This window comes from Bemisia tabaci, chromosome 2 (assembly GCF_918797505.1).
Source record: "Bemisia tabaci chromosome 2, PGI_BMITA_v3".
Taxonomy (NCBI): domain Eukaryota; kingdom Metazoa; phylum Arthropoda; class Insecta; order Hemiptera; family Aleyrodidae; genus Bemisia; species Bemisia tabaci.
In genome coordinates this window covers 55,601,069-55,621,260 of record NC_092794.1, presented here as the reverse complement: position 1 = coordinate 55,621,260, position 20,192 = coordinate 55,601,069, and the positions used below count along the sequence as shown (strand labels likewise).

At 40.3% G+C, this 20,192-nt stretch overlaps 1 protein-coding gene across 3 annotated transcripts in view; it reads right to left on the bottom strand.

Moving 5' to 3' along the window:
- Positions 1-61: 61 nt before the first annotated feature.
- LOC109034228 (organic cation transporter protein) overlaps positions 62-20,192 on the bottom strand; it is a 93,817-nt gene continuing 73,686 nt past the window's right edge. For all 3 annotated transcript variants that reach the window (XM_072295880.1, XM_072295879.1, XM_072295881.1), the window contains exons 10-11: positions 5,706-5,896; positions 62-3,094 (exon numbers count right to left, since the gene is read on the bottom strand). In XM_072295880.1, the coding sequence (XP_072151981.1) occupies positions 2,801-3,094; positions 5,706-5,896 (485 nt within the window). In that variant the 3' untranslated portion in view covers positions 62-2,800. The remainder of the gene's footprint in view (positions 3,095-5,705; positions 5,897-20,192) is intronic.

Genomic DNA, 20,192 nt, shown 5'->3' with positions numbered 1-20,192 from the left:
AAGAATGTAAAGATACATGTTAACAGATCAAAGAGTGGAACCAATGCAATTCAATTTAGTTTTTTTTTTTTAAGTTTTATTTTTATTCATAATAGAACAGTATGTATAAAATAACAGTACAAAAACCCTCCTGCTGCTCACACACACAGGCGGTACAAAACTAATTATACTAAATAATGATCAACAACAAAAACAACAATGCTAAATATTAGCAGGCACAAAGAAAAGGCAAAGTGATGGGGGAATAATGTCAAGGCATTGTGTCACCACACTGAAATTTTAAGTACAATAATGTTTTCAGTTCTCAAAATTTAAAGGCATAAAGACTCAGATTTCTCAAGGCTAACCTTGTCTCATTTAATTTATACAGACGAATTAAACAGTGGTAAAAATTACAAAGTACAACAATGTTGATTGACTTTTTGAGATTTCACATAGCTTGAAGTTAGTCACTTATGAACCAAGAAATCCAGGTATCCAAGGTATCCAGGTACCTAATCCATGGCAAAGTTGGAAGAGCTGGTGCTGACTTGCCCAAAGTGACAAATGTTTTTTTCTAAAGAAAACACACAGGTCCCTATCAGAAAGAAATGTCAAGATGAGCAATAAAATTATTCCTAGACTATTCAAATCGAATGGACTCGTGGAAGCAATTTCCTCAAAGATTTGCAAAGTTATTTGTGGTAACAATCATAAATTTAAATCATCGAGAGGTATGTGGAATTGCATGGCTGATAAGCTCCAGTCCAAAATATTCAAATGGTTGCAATCTAATAAACGCAATTGGATTATTTACTGAAAAACTCGTTTTCAAGTGGCGGCTAGGCTCTTTTCTTCTTCTCAAGTACTCACACATAAAGTAATAAAAACACTTGGAAAATTTGATAACATTTTCAAAAATGAAATCTGTGGCACCTTGTAGAGTAGGTATGAAGCAGCTTGGGAAAATGTATGAAACTGTACAGTGGTTACTCCCCTTGAATTTCGATTTTTACAGTACAAGTATCAGTACATACTTTGAACTTATCAGTACAATGAACAACTGTGATTTTAGAATAGACCTCCCACAAGGAGGCTGCGGTCCATCAATCACACCTTGCACTAGGAAGACAATATAAGTTTTTATCAAAGTTTTTTGTTACACAGCCATCTAGAAGGATCAAAAGTTCATTTAAGTACTTACATACAATTATTCGGTCGTTTAAGTTAGGAATAAAATGGAACCAATCAGCCAGTGTTACCCAAGTTATCAGGTGTGATATTCTTCTGACTAATAATAATCACCACACCCGATTATAATTAATATTCTACCAATGCTCTTTAGCGACATCATTTTATTCATATTCATCACTCACTTTTTATAGGAGAGGGAGAGGAAAGGGAGAATCGATCATTAAAAGAAAGAAAAAAAAATACGTTGTTTGGTGTTGTTGAGTGCAGGTGATGCATACCCTTTCAAAAATAAATAGGTAAATAAATAAATAGTAGCAGTAGCATTAGTAGTATTCAACTCTAACTATCTACGCCACGCGGCCGATGATGAAAAAATAAATTCATATCATATTGGACCGAGTTTAACAGAGAGGAACAAAGTCACATCAGCTATTGCCAAATTTAACCGGGCAATACAATTTTTTACGAGAGAACGTTTATGCGGATTCCTTTGAAATTTTTAAGGCATTTGCTTCAAACTATGGAGAATTTTCACTGCAATTTCCACGAAAATCCGCGGAACCGTTTTCATGTAAAAAATTAAATTGCCCAATTAAATTTGGCAATAGCTGATGTGGCTTGGTTCGCCTTTCTGTTTAACGCGGTCCATATGATGTATATGAGCTCTCTGACCCGCCGAATTTTCATTTGTCCTCATAGTTTGTTCCAGAGATCAATCAGGCCGCCTTCCATAATTTTTATGGCTATCGGCAGGAAATAACCTCAAAAAACCCCCCTCTCTTGAAATTTGTAAAATATGATCCCATGCAAAAGCGATCCTTTTGGGGGCTTGAAGCGTTCTCCGGAGGTTAGATCGCGTAGCGGCTGGGAGTTTTCGGTTATTTTCAATAGGTCCACGAAACCTTAGGTGGGGAGGGGCATTTACCCCCCCCCCCCCTTACCCCAAATGATCCCACCGATAGGGCGCAAGACGCTAGCTGATTTTCGTGTGTATCCAGCAACGTGAGTGGGAAATGAACTTCTCTCTTTTCCAGTGCTCCCATTCCATGCCCGTCAATAGTTCCGGGACTCGGAACTATTTTGTTCCAATTTCTCCCACTCCATGACCGTCAAAAGTTCCGGGATTCTTTGAGGATTGTTTCAAAGGCTCCGAGAAAGTTCCGGAAAATTCAAAAGTTTCAGAACATTTTGGGAATTTTAGAAGTTCTGGAACATTTCAGGAACTTCGAAAGTTCCGGTTTTTCCGAAAAACCTCAAAAGTCGCGGGAAATGGGAACTCTGGCAGGGCCGGATTTACCAATAGGCTACATAGGCTATAGGCTATAGGCTATCGAGGGCGCAACATTTTGAGGGGCGCAAAATTTTTGAGAATTTATTAAAAACCGTGACTTATTAAAAAACGTCTACGTTGTAACTGACAAAGATGTTTTTTCAAAGATGAATTTGAACATTTTCCGGACACCTAACATCCTCCTTCTGATCTGGAGGGGAGGGGCGTCTGGGGACCCCCCTTCCCCCCCCACGAGAGCGCCTACTTTCAGAGGCGCCACCCCTAAGTTTGGCCTAGGGCGCTAAAAATGTAAATCCAGCCCTATGAGCTCTGCTCTTTTCTCTGTGGAGGGGGTGATCAGGTCTTCTCCTTGTGCTGGAGGGAGTGGGTCTCGGTGAGCTGGATGGAGGAGACGGAGTCGTTGGAGCCGCGTCGGTGTCGGGAGAGGCCTCGGGGGCGGGGGCGGGCCTGCGGGCCGATGGGGAAGCAGCCGGTGGTGCAGCAGGTGTCGCCGACCCGGAAGTTCTCGCCGTCCTCCACCGAGTTGGGCATCGGCTGGTTCACCGTCTCCGGCAGGAGCATCGACAGCACCCCGCTCACCAGCACGATGATTGAGAACAGGAACATCGGGATCCGCTCGTCGAACGAGTCCTGGAAAAAAAGTCCAGAATCATCAACCGACTCCTTCATGGCAAACTGCAGGCCGATTATTGAAATTGGATTGCATTTTGCAAAAAGGAACCACTAGCATTGTAATGTTGCTAAAATTGTGCGACTTCTTTTATCTTGGAGGAAAAACCCCGATTATCCCTTAATAGTTTCTATTTTACTCGCTAAAAACTGTAAATTTCAGACAAAAATTACCATCTAAATTTCATAGTTTTTCACAATTTCCGCAATTTTATTGCAAAGGATGAAGTTGCATAATCTTAGCATCATTGCAATGCTAGTGGTTCCTTTTTGCAAAATGCAATCCAATTGATAGACAAAGCTGTAGACACTGGGAAAAAAAGTCGCTTGGATTTAGAGTCCAGACTCTTAAATACATTGATAAGAAAATACTCTTGATTCAATCGGATTTTTGCTTACATCAAGAACTAGGCCTCTTATTTTAAGCCGATTTCCTTTTGATTCAAGCAAAAATCCGATTGAATCAAGAGTATTTTTTCTTGTCATCGTTTTCAAGAGTCTGGACTCCAGATCCAAGCGACTTTTTTTTTTCCAGTGAAGATAGGGAGTATGGAACAATTCCATTGGTTGAAACGGGTGGTTGCAATGAACAAATCAGGTAAGTAATAGACTAACTGACGGCAATCGACAAGAGACCCTACAGTTAGTCCATCATTTCCCCCCTTAGTCTAAAGGAATCACCCATTTCAACCAATGGGATCATTCGGTACTCCCTAAATGTCTTCTTTGTCTATAGGTTTGTTTATGAATTTCAAAAATTGACCCGCAGAAAAACAACTTAATCAACCAAAAACACATAATAAAATGACAGCTTAATTTGGGGAAAAACTGCAAAAAAGGGAACAAATCAAAAGAGAACCTGAACGTTTCGAAATAATTACAATTTCATTATCAACCCGGAACAAAAATTAAAGAAAAATGAATCGTTGATTCGCTGTAATTGGCAAACTTTACAGATACCTACGTCGATGAGTCTTTTTTTCCGTAGCTGGTCGTTTCTTAACCTTTTTCCGAATCTGATAGTGAGCGAAGCCTCGTTGGCAGCATCGCGAATTCGCGCCTAGCGCCATAGCGCCTTCAATTTTACTGACGCAACACGGACATCCATCAAGTACGAATAGTTGTATCTCTGCGCCGTCAGCAACGCCTGTCCTCGTCCTTTCCCTTACTCTATGCTTCTAGGTTGTGTTAGTTCTGTTTGTTTTAATTGTGGTTATGCTTCAAAGGCTACGTGAGGGACGCAGCCAAAGATTCGAGAGACGTAATCGGGCCTTGTTTTTTTAATTTTTCCCTCGTAAGCGGCACCTCAATTGCACGGAAAAAAATGTTATTGCTATGATTTAACAATTTTGTAGTTAAAAAGTGTCCGACATGTTTCAATGTAGATTTCACAATATATAAATGCCAATTTTACCATCCCTGTACTTTCCACTATTGTAACAGGTACGTTTGAAACATGTCGGACATATGTTTAAACAATTTAATTGTGAAATCAGGAATCCATTTTTCCTCATGTGAACAGTTTTTTTTCCCAAATCACGTAAGCGCCAATTTCTATTTTAGAGGTAGAGGTGTTATTTTTTCTTTGTTTTCTTTGGTACGTATGATCAATCATACCTCATTTCAAAATCGTCTTCAAAAAGAACGTACATTTTTTGGAATTCGACTATCGTCAACAAAGCGAATAAAACCCCGAATAAAATTTTTGCTAAGAAGCATGTATCAGAATGCTTAACTTCGCACCTTGTCTGATGGTCCATCATGTTACCAAAAGGCCATGTTAAAGAAAAAATTATTTTGACACCCAGCAGCGGGCTGATTATTGAAATTGATAGACAAAGCTGTAGACAAAGAAGACAAAAGAAATATGGAGGGATCTTATTGGGGGAAGCGGGTGGTTACGATGGACAGACGAGGTAGGTAATAGACTAAGTAACGGCAACCCGCGAGAGACCCGATAGTTAGTCCATCTTTTTTTTTCCTTCGTCTATACACTGAAAAAAAATTCTCGGCGTTTTTACCAAGGTCCGTTGGTACCTTTACCATCTCACTTTTTTTACCAATTATTGGTAATTTTACCAAGACAGACTGGTAAGCTTACCTAAAAACCGGTATTTTTACTGTTTTTTCCTGGTAAGAATATCACTTTTATTGGTAATCAATTCCCAGTAACTTTGCCATTTTATCTCGGTAATTCTACCGCAGTCGATAAAAAATATTGGCGTTTTTACCAAGGTCCAGTAAAATTACCGAAAAAGTTCAATAATTTTACCGAGATTTCTCGGTAAAATTATCAATTCAATAAATGGTAACTTTACCAAGAAAAAACTGGGATCAAATAGAGCCCTGAATTCTTGGTAATTTTACCCTTTTCTTAGTAAGTACACCGATATTTTTTTTTCAGTGCGAGAGACCGGATAGTCAGTCCATCTTTTTTTATCTTCGTTTATAGGAACCACCCATTACAACCAATATGATAGCTCCATACTCCATATGTCTCCTTTGTCTATTGCTTTGTCTATCAATTTCAATAATCAGCCCACTGAATAAAGGTCGATAAAAAATGACTTACGAGGAGCGAGATGAGAGGGGTTGTGGCGGCGGCGAAACGGGCGCACATGCTGCCTACCCCGATCCCGGTGTTCCGGAGGACTGTCGGGAATAACTCGGCGCTGTAGTTGTAGATGATGGCGAACGACCCTGAGACGCAGAACTTCCCGATGTAAATCACGTACGTTACCAAGTGCTGCATGGCTGGTGAAGCTGCAACATCCAAAACATCAACTTCATTACATCTCTGATAAAAATGGTGCACTAGAAAAAAAAGTAACTCGGATCTCTAGTCAAGACTCTTAAAAAATCTGACGAGGAAAAATACTCTTAATTTAGTCGGAGTTTTGCTTGAATCGAGAGCTAAGCCTCTTCACGGAAAAAAAAATCTCCGTGTATTTACTGAGAAAAGGGTAAAATTACCAAGAATTCAGGGTTCTATTTGATCCCAGTTTTTCTTGGCCAAATATGGCATTGGTAATTTTACCGAGAAATCTCGGTAAAATTATTGAACTTTCTCGGTAATTTCACTGGACCTTGGTAAAAACGCCAATATTTTTTATCGACTGTGGTAGAATTACCGCGATAAAATGGCAAAGTTACCGGGAATTGATTACCAATAAAAGTGGTATCCTTACCTGAAAAAACAGTAAAAGTACCGGTTTTTAGGTAAGTTTACCAGTTTGTCTTGGTAAAATTAAAAATAATTGGTAAAAAAAAGTGAGATGGTAAAGGTACCAACGGACCTTGGTTAAAACGCCGAGAATTTTTTTTCAGTGAAGACTCTTAAAAATCTGACGAGAAAAAATACTCTTAATTTAGTCGGAGTTTTGCTTGAGTCGAGAGCTAAGCCTCTTAACTCGAGCGGATTTCCTTTTGATTCGAGAAAAAATCCGATTGAACCAGGAGTATTTTCTCTTGTTAAAACAACAAAACAGTGGTTCGTAACGTAGTGGTTGCAAGAGAGCAACAGAGCATGGTGCGCCTTCATTTTGAACGGTTAGACGACTGTTTTGACGCCTTGGATATAGCTTCATGCATGCTCATTAAAATGAAGGTGAAATCCGTGACCTAGAGCGTGGTTTTAAATGAGCAACAGATTGTTAGGCGCCTTCATTTTGAATGGCTAGACTACTTCAACCCGTAGGATGTGGCGTAAAACGTACTGCTTTCCACTTTCCAGTGAGCAACAGAGATGAAAGATTAGGCAAAAACACATTCTACCCGTTAAATATATGTCTCGTATTAAACTACTGCACGAAAACATTAAATAGATTTTATGAAGTATAAATCAAATCGAGCCAGCAGTAGCGATGTCCAAAATTTACACTACTAACATTTAACTAAGGCATGGCATATTGTAAAATGCATCGCTAAACATTTTGCAATCGGCAAAATCCTCTAGTCGATCATAATCTCTCGGTCAAAGCGACGTTTGGAAGACCATGGGAATATCAATATCAATATTTTCCTTGTCTACTTTTTACGAGGGGATATTAAAAGGAGTTCCTATTAATTGATTTACAAGACCTATGATGGTAGCTGACATAGACACGTTTGAACTATTGACCTTGTAATCTTATAATTACCTACTTCTCCCTTGCCTACCACGGAATGGCTCCATAGGTGCCCTATTGACACAGAATAAACTGTTTCGGAGACTTGGGCCTATAAAAAATCAGAAATATTTATGAATTTATATAAAATTCCATTTCAAGTAAAACCCCCCCGGTGGAGGAGTACCGGTTTTTACAACTTACTCTATTCTCAAATCCACCGCACACCATTGGAATCTGAATAATGAGCCCTAAATTAATACTTTTCAGAGTAGGTAGGTAACATTTATGTTTGGTACAATTTACATAAACCAATCTTGAAAAAAGGACAATCATTTTTAAAAGAATTATTTTTTAACATTTCGTTCAAATATTTTAAAAGTTAAAAAATACGGTAGATCTTTCAACGTTTTAACTTTGTTTAAACTGTATTTTGCTTCTCGTACGTTTTACTTAAGTACATACCCGAAAAGCATTACCGAAATCATGAATTTCAACAATTTGTTTAAGGGTGTTTTGGAAAACGAGTTTTTCAAAGTTGATGATTTCCTTTGGGGGGGGGGGGGGGAGCTTTCACACTTCAATCCTACGAGAGGGTTAGCTAAATAGAACAGACCAATAAATTTACACACTCCGGCAATGTAGCATAGGAAAACACGTTTAATCCCACAAAATTATCTAATTCGTAGGCCAAGGGATCCCGACCTATCTGGCCAGCGTAATCCCCCAAAGTTGCCCAGTCAACCGCCCGTCAAAGTGCACGGAGGAAAACCCAACCGTAACCGCCATGTTCCGGAAGAAAGCAGTAACGCCATTCCAGCATGAGCCTCAAAATGCATGAGAGCACACGCTAGCCGCGGCTCACCTCTGAATGTCCCCTCTGTAACACGGCAGCAAAAACTCCATATTATAAATCCGCAATTGATGCAGTGCTTAAGTCACACGTACTTCGCACCGAGAGCGATCACCAGAAGCTCCGGAAATCCGCGGGCTCTTCCCTTGACTCGTTTGTGTTAACGCGAGCATTCTATACCTTCATTTGTGCAACATTCACCGTGATATTTGACCGTTATTGCGGTGGCGTTGGACCGTTTCGATCGTCAGTGCCATAAGTTCGGATCACTCCGTTGATTATTGCGGTGGCGTTAGACAGTGGTGCTTCAAGAGGACGGAACAGCTGTTCTGACAGTTATTACGGTAACATTTGACCGTTTTGACTGAAATTTCCACGAGTTCGGGCCATTCTGTGAAGAGGACGGAACCGCCGTTTTGACAGTTATTGCGGTGGCGTTTGATCTTTTCGATTGTCAGTGCGATAATTTCGGATCATTCCGTTGATTATTGCGGTGACGTTAGACAGTGGTGCTTCAAGAGGACGGAACAGCTGTTCTGACAGTTGTTACGGTAACATTTGACCGTTTTGACTGTAATTTCCACAAGTTCGGGCCGTTCTGTGAACTATAATCGCGGTCAGTTTTGATCGTTGTCGAGCGATTCTCGAAGGCTGAATAATGATGAAATGGGGGATGGTGACGGTGGGGTTGTGCCTGTTGGGGGCGTTGGCGTCGGCGGAGCCCGGGTTCATCCGGGTGGACAACGGGGGCGGCTACGTGGCCAAGTTCACGGTGGAGTACAAGCTGGACGGCGAGAAGATCACCAACGAGTCGGGGCAGTTCACGCTGGGCGTCTCCAAGACGATCAAGATCCCGGAGAAGGCGACGAACGTGTTCCTCAAGGTGGAGCTCTACTGGTTCATCGCCTCCACCTCGGACGTCTTCCAGGAGACCTTCCCGGGACCCGTCAACCGCTGCTACAAGATCTGGGGCACCACCCTCTCGCCCAGCCACAGGCAGGTCGACTGCGACAACTGAATCCATGCTCTCTTCTAAATTCCAGTGCTCCCATGCATGACCGTCAAAAGTTCCGGGATTCGGGATTTTTTTCTTCCAATTTCTTCCGCTAAATGGACGTATTTTTGTCAAACGGAACTAAGCGCCGATTTGAGTTCCTTTTGAGGAATTTTGAATGCCGGATAGCGTGTTCTGTCAAACGGAACTAAGCGCCATGGAAAAGCATTGCGAGTATAGGACGGAATAAGCCCGACACCCGGTTCCGCCACCGATCCAAGCCCCCCTCTACCCTCTTCCCCCTATGACGCTTAGTTCCGTTTGATAGAAATACGTCCAAATGACCGTCAAAAGACCGGGACTCTTTTTAGAATTTTTCAAAAGTTCCGGAAAATGCAAAAGATCCGGAGCATTTCGGTAATCTCAAAAGTTCCGGCAAAAAATTTAGGAAAATCTCAAAAGTTCCAAAATTCGGTACTAGTTCCGGGAAATGGGAGCGCTGCTAAACTCTCTTCAGACATTTTCATTTGACTCAAATAGAAAGTTGGTACACGGAAAATGAGGTAGGGGTTAAGTCGTAACTTGAGCATTTCCAATTGATTGTGGTAAGTAGTGCCTCAATAAATTAGGTTGCTGATCCAAATGTTGCGGTGAGACCAAAATTAATTGGAAGTGTCAATATCATCCAAAAAATTGGGGTGGTACCATAAAATTTTAGGGGATAACAGGATAACACTTGACACGTTTTCCCGTGTGAATTTGAAGTCTTTGGTAGTCTTGGAATAATATATAGACGGTGTAAGTCCGCGACTACGTATCTCGGTTTGCGAAGTCATAGACTTTCAGTCATACTTCATTTTTTAAATGAAAAACTTCTCACCGGCAATTCACAAAAACTGCCGTGATTTTTCTTCTCAGTGCCAAGAAAATTCTGCGAAAACTCAAGGAATGATGTCTATTTGTTCTCCTTCAAAAAAATAAAATAGAAGCGGAGATTTTCCAACACCGCAAACGCGATACGTGGTTGCGGACTTACACCGTCGATATGTTGTATGTAGGCTCAAAGGCAAAAAGTCACTATTCCCGAACGTTTGAGGAGCCGTAGTAAAATGTAGCTTTTTTAACGAGGTGAATTATTTGAGCTAAATCCCAGACGGATTTGTGTTCTTTTGGGCCTAAGACTATTATGGTGTCGTAACTTTAGAGGATTTGTCCAAAAACTCAGTTAATATAAAAGGAAATAAGTTATGAAAGTCTCATAAAGGTCCCTTGAAAAAATTAATTTTTTTTTCAAATTTTCGTCCGCGCCAGTTTTTGAAAATTTACAATTATTCGTTGGGGGAGGGGGGGGTGGGCTAGAAAATTCCCCCTTGACTCGTAGAATGTTTGATTTTTAGAGATTTCTTTTTATTTCTGTGGATGCGTCTTAAAAACTCTGTTTATTGGTGTTTTTACCTCATATCGGCAAAACGTGCCCTGATGCCCTTTTGATCCTAAGTGCTCCATATTAAGTATTGCTATCTTGAGGTTAATGGTTAGGGCCCAAACTCATTTACAGTTAAAGATGTACATACCCGAGATTATTTGACCTACAAGATAATTTCAGTTCTTACAGGAATAAAAATGTTTAGACAGTTAGATATCTTAGGTGGTGCATGTTGAATCACCAATTCAAGGATCAACAATTTTAGCTTCAGTCATTTACGTCCCGGGTTTCACTCATCTGAGACTTTCCAAAATGAACATTTCAAGTAAAATATTAATCGAACTCATTAGAACGAGACCTTCTAAAGGTTATCTCTGCCTTCTCTAAACTGATTGTGGAGAAATTTTTCGCTCGATTTTATTTCAGTAATTAACCTATTTATTATAATCAAAATATCACTTTCGATACATTCACCCGAAAATGACGATAAAAAAAACGCTGGAGCAATAGGTATATACATAGGTATATACATAGGTATATAGAATACACTCTCAGTTTCAACAGATCCTCGATTTGAAAAAGTTCTCTTTTAAATGCGAATTTTTTTCTTTTGTAAACCGATTCTAATTTATCCGTATGGTTTGTTATAAAATCGTAACATAGTTCATTGTATCAATAAAACTTTAAAAAAATCACACTTTTATTCTACTTTTACCCGTTTCTCATCCTTCAATATATTTTTAAAAAAGTATCAATAGGTATTTTCGTCGGGCTCAATCTTTCAGTAATTTTTCTGCTTACATACTACAGCTCAGTGGCGTATTCGTAAATACCTACTTCATCAATTATCGACTGCTGTAGTGTCAACGTCATTCTATACTCAATGGTCCCAATAAGCATGCACGAGTGAAATGAAATATATGACGGCTTAGAAATTTTCGTGGAGTATTTCATGTACCTAACGTGTTTTCTGGAAATAGGTGTGCAACACACACACCAAAAAAAAACCCCACAAGCCAAAACAATCAGCCTTTCATTTAATTTTGCATTCCCTTAATTTCGAAACATACGAGGGTTGTCCAGAAAGCGAGTTCACCTATTCAATATCTCCTAAACTAAGACAGATAAAGAAAATGTGTAAAAAGTGTTGAAAATCCACTACTCTCAGCTTTCTAACGCGCTATATATTTTTAAATTTCGTTCCATAGAACCCTAGAAAAGTGAATTTTTCTGAACCCACCTCCTCTCCGCGCGGGTCCCAAATTTCACGGAGCGCCATCCGCAAATGAGTTGCTGTGAGTGCTGTATCTATCGCTTACAAGGCCGGATTTAAGGGGGCGGAAAATTTTTCAATAATTTTAAATGTAGATATGAAAAAAATCTGATTCAGAAAAAAAAATTACAAACGAGAAAAGGCGACAAAACCTCCTATTTCCTGAGAGTATAGTAATTTCTAATTTTGTCGTCTTTCGGTGATACAAGAGGCAGTACCTTTAGTTGGACTGCATTTTGCAATCAGGAACTATAAAGTCTGGCTCTTCTGGAAAAACACTTATGGGCATAGGGAAACTAATGGCACATACGTTGTTTTTAAACCGGGCTAGAATTTATAGTTCCAAATTGCAAAATGTAGTCCAGTTAGTCGAGTGATGAGAGAAACCAAACACGCAATTTGGCCTGGAACGGCGCGACTTGGAGAGAAATGATGACGAGGACTTGAGATGAAAAGGAGAAGCCCTCGGCGCGGCGGTCAGCATGTAGCACATATTAGCGGCCACAAGACTGCATGAATACTTCACGCATTACGTCAAACACAATGCGGTCAGCAGCGGTCAGCGTGAAACGCATAGCGCCTACAAGACTATGGGAATACCTCACGCATTGCGCCAAACACAGTGCGGTCAGCGCGGCGCGGCAGCGGAAGTTAAAATTATTAAACCACATTTATGTTTGTTCTTTCATAATTTTTCGTTCAATACTTATAGATGGAAGGCTTTGTCCACACAGAAATAGGTTTACGGTACTTAACTTTTGCTAGTAGTGTTGACAGGCTTTCGCAAAAAATGTCTCTAACACGAGTAAACGCGTCTTATGCACTTTTTATCTATCTCAGTGTAGGAGATATTGAATAAGTGAACTTACTTTATGGATGACCCTCGTATTTTCCAACGTTTCTTTCATATTTTTCTGAAATTTAATGAAATATTTTAAACGAAATTTCAAGATTTTATTTTTCATGAAAAATTCCAACCCTGGGTTCCACCTAGAACAAATCAACTGTTCTGATATAGATCGTTTTGCCGCGCTATTTAGTAGCATCCCAATTAACCACGAGTCTCTTATTACTATGAAGGATGTTTATTAGTTTGGGTCGGCACTTTTTTTAAGTAAAATATACATTCGTCTTAAAGATTAAGTAATCCACCATGTTTATGACAACGTTTCATTAACTCTGGAAAAAAATACGGAATTAAGGTGGACAATGCCTACTTTTCCTTGTAAGATATGGACTGAACTCAAATTAGACTTATCTCGCACGTTGGTACATAGCGTCTTATAATATGATTACTTTCTCCGTTACTTTGATAATTGAGGTGCTTTTGGTTTGCTATCAAAATTCAGCGGACTGTTTTCTTTCGTACCGTGTTCCGGGTCATTTTTTTTTGGAGCGCAGCTTTTGACGGCACGTGATGGCTTTAATGAGAGTTCAAAGGTTATATCCGTGCACCGTGAGTAAGATCATGGAAAATTTGCGATGGGGTAGGATGCGGTGTCAAATATTATTAGTATTACATTATGCTATACCTCGTAGATTCGAGTGTTTGATGAATATTTAAGGAGTGTGAGTAAAATAAGTATTTAAAAGACAATACTTAAGGTAGGCCATTGTTTGAATGTAACAATGACATTGAAGTGCAAAACGTTTTAAGAAAATACGCGTAAAATTTGGTAAAAATCATAGTTTGTTTCTATGACGAGTCCTCTAATCCTAACACTATGCCTAAATATTTGAAAAATAATGAATGAAAATTTTTCGAATATTTGACCATACTGGAGTCATGTTATCCTTATGGCGCAAAAAATTTAAAAATTTTACGCAAATTTTGACCTAATGTTGTCTAATTATTTTTGTTTTATTGTTAGCTGAAGTTGAGGTGGCACAGCGGGCTTCAGTATATCAGCGGTTTGCCATGCATGCATGGAGTTCCTCCAAGTGTCACAGGGCTTTGCTGTACGACCATTTATTCACACATAAAATTTGTTAAGAGGCACGATGGTCCATTATTTGTTTCCGTTTTAAATTGGTCAGTGGCGATTTTACAAGTTGGCAAAACTGTTTTTCCTCCCGATGAATCCATTAAAAATTTCGATGAATTAGGTGAGACAAGCTGCCAAACCAAAGATCAATTGTTTCACATACATTTAAATGGAGAAAGAACAGTGTTGCCAACTTTCAAAAATCGCAATTGGCTAACCCCCAAGCTCTAAAAAAACTCATGGAGTCGAGATTTTAAAGAAGGTACAGGGGTACACCCTTGCTCTGTAAGAGATGCCATTTCCAAATCTACCGATACCTGACATGAGACGGAATGAGATTTCCATGTACATTCTTGTCATTATCCAGGATGTCCCATCTACCAATCGATTGCTGAATTGTTCATTTCAATCATGGGCCCATATGATTATTACGGTCTTTTTGCCAGAGCCGAGGGGATTTTACTTACAATCGACTGATAGATCGATGTATTCAATGATCGATTTATTGGTATACATTCATTGGTCGATATTCAAAGTTAAACCACTCCGTCTCCCCCCTCCTCTTGGGATTTTCATCAATTTTTAGCGTGTCATACTCTGATGGTCCATGACACACTCTTTGGAAATTGCAAGGCCCTTAAAAGGATTCCTGTTTGCGTGGGAGCGTTTCCAATTTTGAAATTTTCAGAACTCCTAATTTTTGAACGTACTGTGGAATTGGGATGTGATTAACGTTTTATCATAAAAAAAACGAATGGGTCTTATGAGTTCTTTATCAAATATCATAATAAATACATTTTATTAAATGTATATTTATTTGACAGCTGGGACTGGATCAAATACCTGAAATGTCATCATTTGTACATAAAATAAAATTCATTTAGTGCTCCATGCCTAGTTTACTGATATCTTCATATTATGAAACTTTTATTTATTAAGTGAATTTGATTAGTTGAATCACAAACATCTTTATTCCTATTTAAGTTTCATCGGAACATGATGGAAAGTGATGACTGAAGTCTAAAAATGCGTGTTTCCATTGCAACGGTTGAACATCTTCAATTATGATTCATTATTTTTCTGGAGAGGACTAATCAAAACATAATCTTGAAATCGTCTAAAAATAAATTTGAGCGATAAATGTTAAAATTTTACCGAAAGTTTCGGGAAAACCCGTTGCCTGGTCCTCTTTTAGTAAGATACGACGTGGGTAGAGATTCGCAAAGTCCAAATCGGAGACACGCACTTTCCGGCTTCGGCCATCGAAATATCAATCGAAAATTGCGATAAGATGGTAATTCGATATAAAATCAAAAGAGACGCTATTGTAATTGTATTGTGATTTATTTCATTTTTGTGACAATTCGGTGATTTTTAAATAGAACATATGCACAATGGACTAGCAGAGTTTAGGTTTGCACATTTTCGGGAAACGGGGTGGTGAGAACGGAGCGTGGAGAGAGTCGACGGCAAAGGCGGATCCGCCAATTTGGCAACACCGCATTTCCTCCACTTAAACCTATGCAAAATAATCGATTCTTGTCGGCGCACCTGGCCCCTCCGAGAATCGATACATCTTCATAGGTTTAAATTGAGAAAAGACATTGTTGCCAATTTGCTGGAAACTTGATGGAGACGAGCAGAGCCGATGCGAGGGGGAGGAGATCAACAATCGATTTTGGCCCAGCTGGTGGCGAGGGTGATTCCCCAGACCTTGAAGCAGTCCTTGGGGGGTGAGCTGTAGGTTTTGGTGAAGATGTCCGAGTCGAAGCCCCAGAAGATCCCAACCTTGCTCGTCACGATGATGTTGGTGGCGCCTGCCGGGAACGTGATGGTCTTGGTCTGTCCGATCGGGTAGCTGTCCGTCGAGACTTGTTTGGTCTGTCCGTTGGCCTCCTTGTACGAGGCCACGATCCAGGTGACGTAGCCACCGGAGTTGTAGACGGAGACGAAACCGGGCTCCGAAGCCGTAGCACTGGCCACAACGGCGACTAGGAATAAACACAGAACTGCGGATTTCATCGTGTCGGATTTGGACGGCGGATCGCGCTGCGGGACGAAGAGCACCGGGCTTAAAAACGGGAGTGTGTCGGGCCAACGTCTTTTGGGCTGTTATAAAGGCTCGCCATCGCCCTTATCAGCGCCGGCGAAAAATTAGCACAAAGTGTCAAAGTTGAGGCAGATACGCCGCAAAAAATCCACCGAGAAAAATGTGTGGGTGCGACGTGGTAAGTTTTTTGTCATGAACGGAGGTACGCGGAGCGCGTCTCAATTTCACGGTATTTCCAAAAATTCCTGAAATTTTCTAACTTACGAAGAAAGGAACCACTTTCTGTTTTCATTCAAAGAAAAAAAGGTTAATTGAGCGGCTTAGAAGACAGTGCGCTTAAGTGCAGTTTTTAATACTTCGAGAAATACGTACCTATTTGAAGTTTCGAAATTACATGGACCCTAATGACGGAGAGAAAGTTTAAACTGACTTTTTGATGCTTGAAAATTGGGATTTGGGAGCAAATTTTCCACAGAATATGCATAAAAAATAGTTCTACTTAAAATTATTAAAATCTAAATTTGTTCAAAAACTGCACTTTTGCGCCTTGTCCTCCAAGCTCCTCAATTTAAATACAGCGCAGCAAACTTTAAAGCTTTCCCCACTGTATGTATGCAGTTGAGACTGAAGTACCTGTGTAGAGAGAGTATGGGCAGATCAATTTATGGAGGGCCTAGGGCCCAAAAAGGCAGTCAACCTTTTAAGACACAAAGTGTCACCGTCAATCTTCAGATGCCAACATCAAACCAAGATGGCCACGAATGTTCATAAATGAGTAAATTTATGACCGAGCTAAATCGTATACGTGCTTTACAAACGACGGATCGTAGCAACTGAAATAATAAATCGTTCTGGATAATTTGAATTCATAAGTTGGCTGACTTTTTGGGCCCTAACTTTATTCGCGGAGGCATCGCCCTGGTAAAAATTGGCGATAGGAGCTGCGTTTCAAAATACCATAGGAGTTCTTATAGCCGACTAAAGAAGGCTATTAAAAATCAAATAGCTGGCTGTAGGAAGCGGAGCAAATCATATAGCCGGGCTATACGAAGCTATAAAAAAGTATACAGTCGGGCTATATTCCTATCGCGACACTTTATCGCCATTGGCTATAAAAGGCTATAAAAAATTGTTAATTGTGTAGAAATTCGTGTGCTTTGGAAATCATTAAGATTGATTCGAAACTACCTTAATATTTACAAAACACACGTTATATTTTTCTTTCAAAAATATTTTTATTTTCATCAATTAAAATGAGAATAATAATCCATACAGGATGTGCAAAAATTTCAAAATCATGAGTTGAATAACGCTGACTCCGCCAGATTAAATATTAGAGCCTAACACAAAGCGGAGCGGCGGCACACTGGCGCCTACAAACCTAACAGGGATACTTCACGCATTGCGCAATGCGTGAAGTATCCCTGTTAGGTTTGTAGGCGCCAATGCGCGTTTCGCACTCTCTGCCCGCCCGCCGCGCCGCAGCGTGCCACGGCGTCTGAAGCAACTATTTCACACTAGAGGTATTGCACAGTATCATAAAAAATTGAAGGCGCTCCAACATATTAAGAATGACAGGCATCCTTTAAAAGCACGGAGCTTTCCTCGCAAAATAAATCAAGATACTACGGCACAAAAAAGAGAGCGGTAGTCCAAAAACTAACTAAGTCCTGGCATCCGTATTTAGTAACGTTTAGTATAAACTTAATCGTCTGGCTGTTGCTTAATCGCCATCGACTATAAAAGGCTATAAGAAATTGTACAGCCGGCTACAGAAGCTATTAGAAATCTTACAGCCGGCTTTAGGTCTTATTTTGGAATGCAGATTCTACTGCCAATTTTTACCAGGGCGGTGGAGGTCTGACGGATTTTCGTAGCTTTACACGTGTCCATACTCTCGCTCCACAGGGCACAGTAGTCGAGACTTGCAAGAAACCCGATTACGATAATTTACATGCTGCCTGGAAATATTGTAAATTATTCCATGCCTGAATAGAGAAATTAGAAGAAAAGGTAGAAAAAAACTAATAAAGAGCAGATATGCGTCCAGAGGTGATTTGTCACGGTTTCTGGGGTGGTCGAAATGGCATGCGATATACTGCATCGGCTGAGTCAAATATCGCGCCACATTTTGAACTTCGGAATGGGGAACTTGGGAATTGCGACCTCATGTTTCAGACGCTCTGTATAAGCGCATTCATAGGTAGAGTCACAATATATTTTCCCCATTCATATACAGGGTGTCCCAGGATTAAGTACGAAAATTGAAAAAGTCGATTCTTTGGGTCAAAAAAAGACGTTTTAGTGGTATAACTTTTTTTCCAAAAACGCTTTTCCTGATAACCCATTATCCCCTATTAGTCCCTACTATCTCGAAAATGATGAGTTATGGCGAAAAATTGCAGGATCGTTTTCTCAAAATTTTTCGACAGTGAATCTAGTGGTGTCGTCAAAAATCAATTTTTGCCGCTAGAAACATTGATTGTGGCCACTTTTAGGTTAGATACCCCCTAACCCTTCCCCCCTAAAAATGAGTTTCCCCTTTTGTGGAGGTCAAGAATGAAAAGAGTGCTAAAAATTACTCTCAGTTAGCAATTTTCATTAATATTGGTTGATACACAGTGTCACAGTGTTAAAAAGACGATTTTCTTCTCCACCTTGGGGGACCGCCGCCCCCAGAAAAAGTGTTTTTGGAAAAAAAAGCTATGCTACAAAACCCAACTACTTTTTGACCCAAAGATTCGACTCCTTCTTTATTCGCACTTAATCCTGGGACACCATGTATTTTACCCCATTTCTAATAAAAACCACAAGGAAGACGTCCCACGTGCCTCGTGATACCGCACAGTGGATCGAGTCAATAGGAAAGGTCGGACAAAATTTGGAAACTTTAAACGATTATAATTCCGTTTATACAAGACTTCGAGGTTTCAAAAGTGGTTCCGTTGGTCTCCCGTGAAATTTTCCTCCTGAAGAACCCCTTGAAATTTAAAATGTAACGAAATAAACGGCAAAATTTGCAGTTTCAGTCAACAATTTCATGTCCGACTTCTTTAATTGAATCGATCCACTGTGTACCGATCCAAATATTTGGAGGATCGCTACACCACTGATTCTCCGGAATTAAGGTTAGTCCGCTCCTTTATCTCGTCCGGATTCGTGAATTTTTTGCTATCGAATTAAGCGGCGCGGCGTATCTCCCTCAACTTTGACTGTTCCAATTTTTTACGAACGCCCGATAACGGGGAGCTAGGGCGAGCCTTTATAAAGGCCTAAAGGACGCCGGCCCGGCACACATTCGTCTTTTAGCCCGGTAGCCCCTTCGTCCCGCAGCGCGATCCAACCGTCCACGATGAAATCCGCAATTCTGTGTTTGTTCTTGGTCGCGGCTTTGGCCAGCATGACAGCCGCCGAGCCCGGCTACGTTTCCGTCTACAACTCCGGTGGCTACGTCACCTGGATCGTGGCCTCGTACAAGGAGGCCAACGGACAGACCAAATCGGTCTCGACAGACAGCTACCCGATCGGACAGACCAAGACCATCACGTTCCCGGACGGCGCCACCAACATCGTCGTGACGAGCAAGGTCGGGATCTTCTGGGGCTACGACTCGGACATCTTCACCAAAACCTACAGCTCACCCCCCAAGGACTGCTTCAAGGTCTGGGGAATCACCCTCTCCACCAGCTGGGCCAAAATCGATTGTTGATCTTCTGCTCTCCACACTGTTCCCGCTCATCCTCATCAGTTTCACAACAGGTCAACCTCAACTCAATCCTTCGTTCTCTTCAAGCCTAACTTACCCTTTGAATCTAATAGTGCACTCGTTCTGTTCAAAAGTTACCGGTTTGTATCATAAATCAAATATACCTATACTGCCTCCCCGTAACTGTGCATCTTTTAATTTACTCACTTTTGAATTTATGGTAATTTTAAGACGTTATCATAGTACATCATCTTTTTGTGTGTGTTACGTGTCTAATATGGATTGCATTTTGCAAAAAGGAACCACTAGCATTGCAATGTTACTAAGATTGTGCAGCTTCTTTTGTCTTGGAGGAAAACCCGGATTATCAATCAATAGTTTCTATTTTACTCGCTAAAAACTGTAAATTTAAGACAAAAATTATCATCTAAATTTCATAGTTTTTCACGATCTCCGCAATTTTATTGCAAAAGATGAAGTTGCACAATCTTAGCATCATTGCAATGCTAGTGGTTCCTTTTTGCAAAATGCAATCCATATGAGGGTTGATTTCAATATCTCAAAGGTAACATTCACATCTATAAGTAGCTTAAAGGGAAAAAGTAGGATTTTGTTTAGATTAAGCTTGCGCAGAATTCTTCACAACGAATACAAGTTGATGGTTCC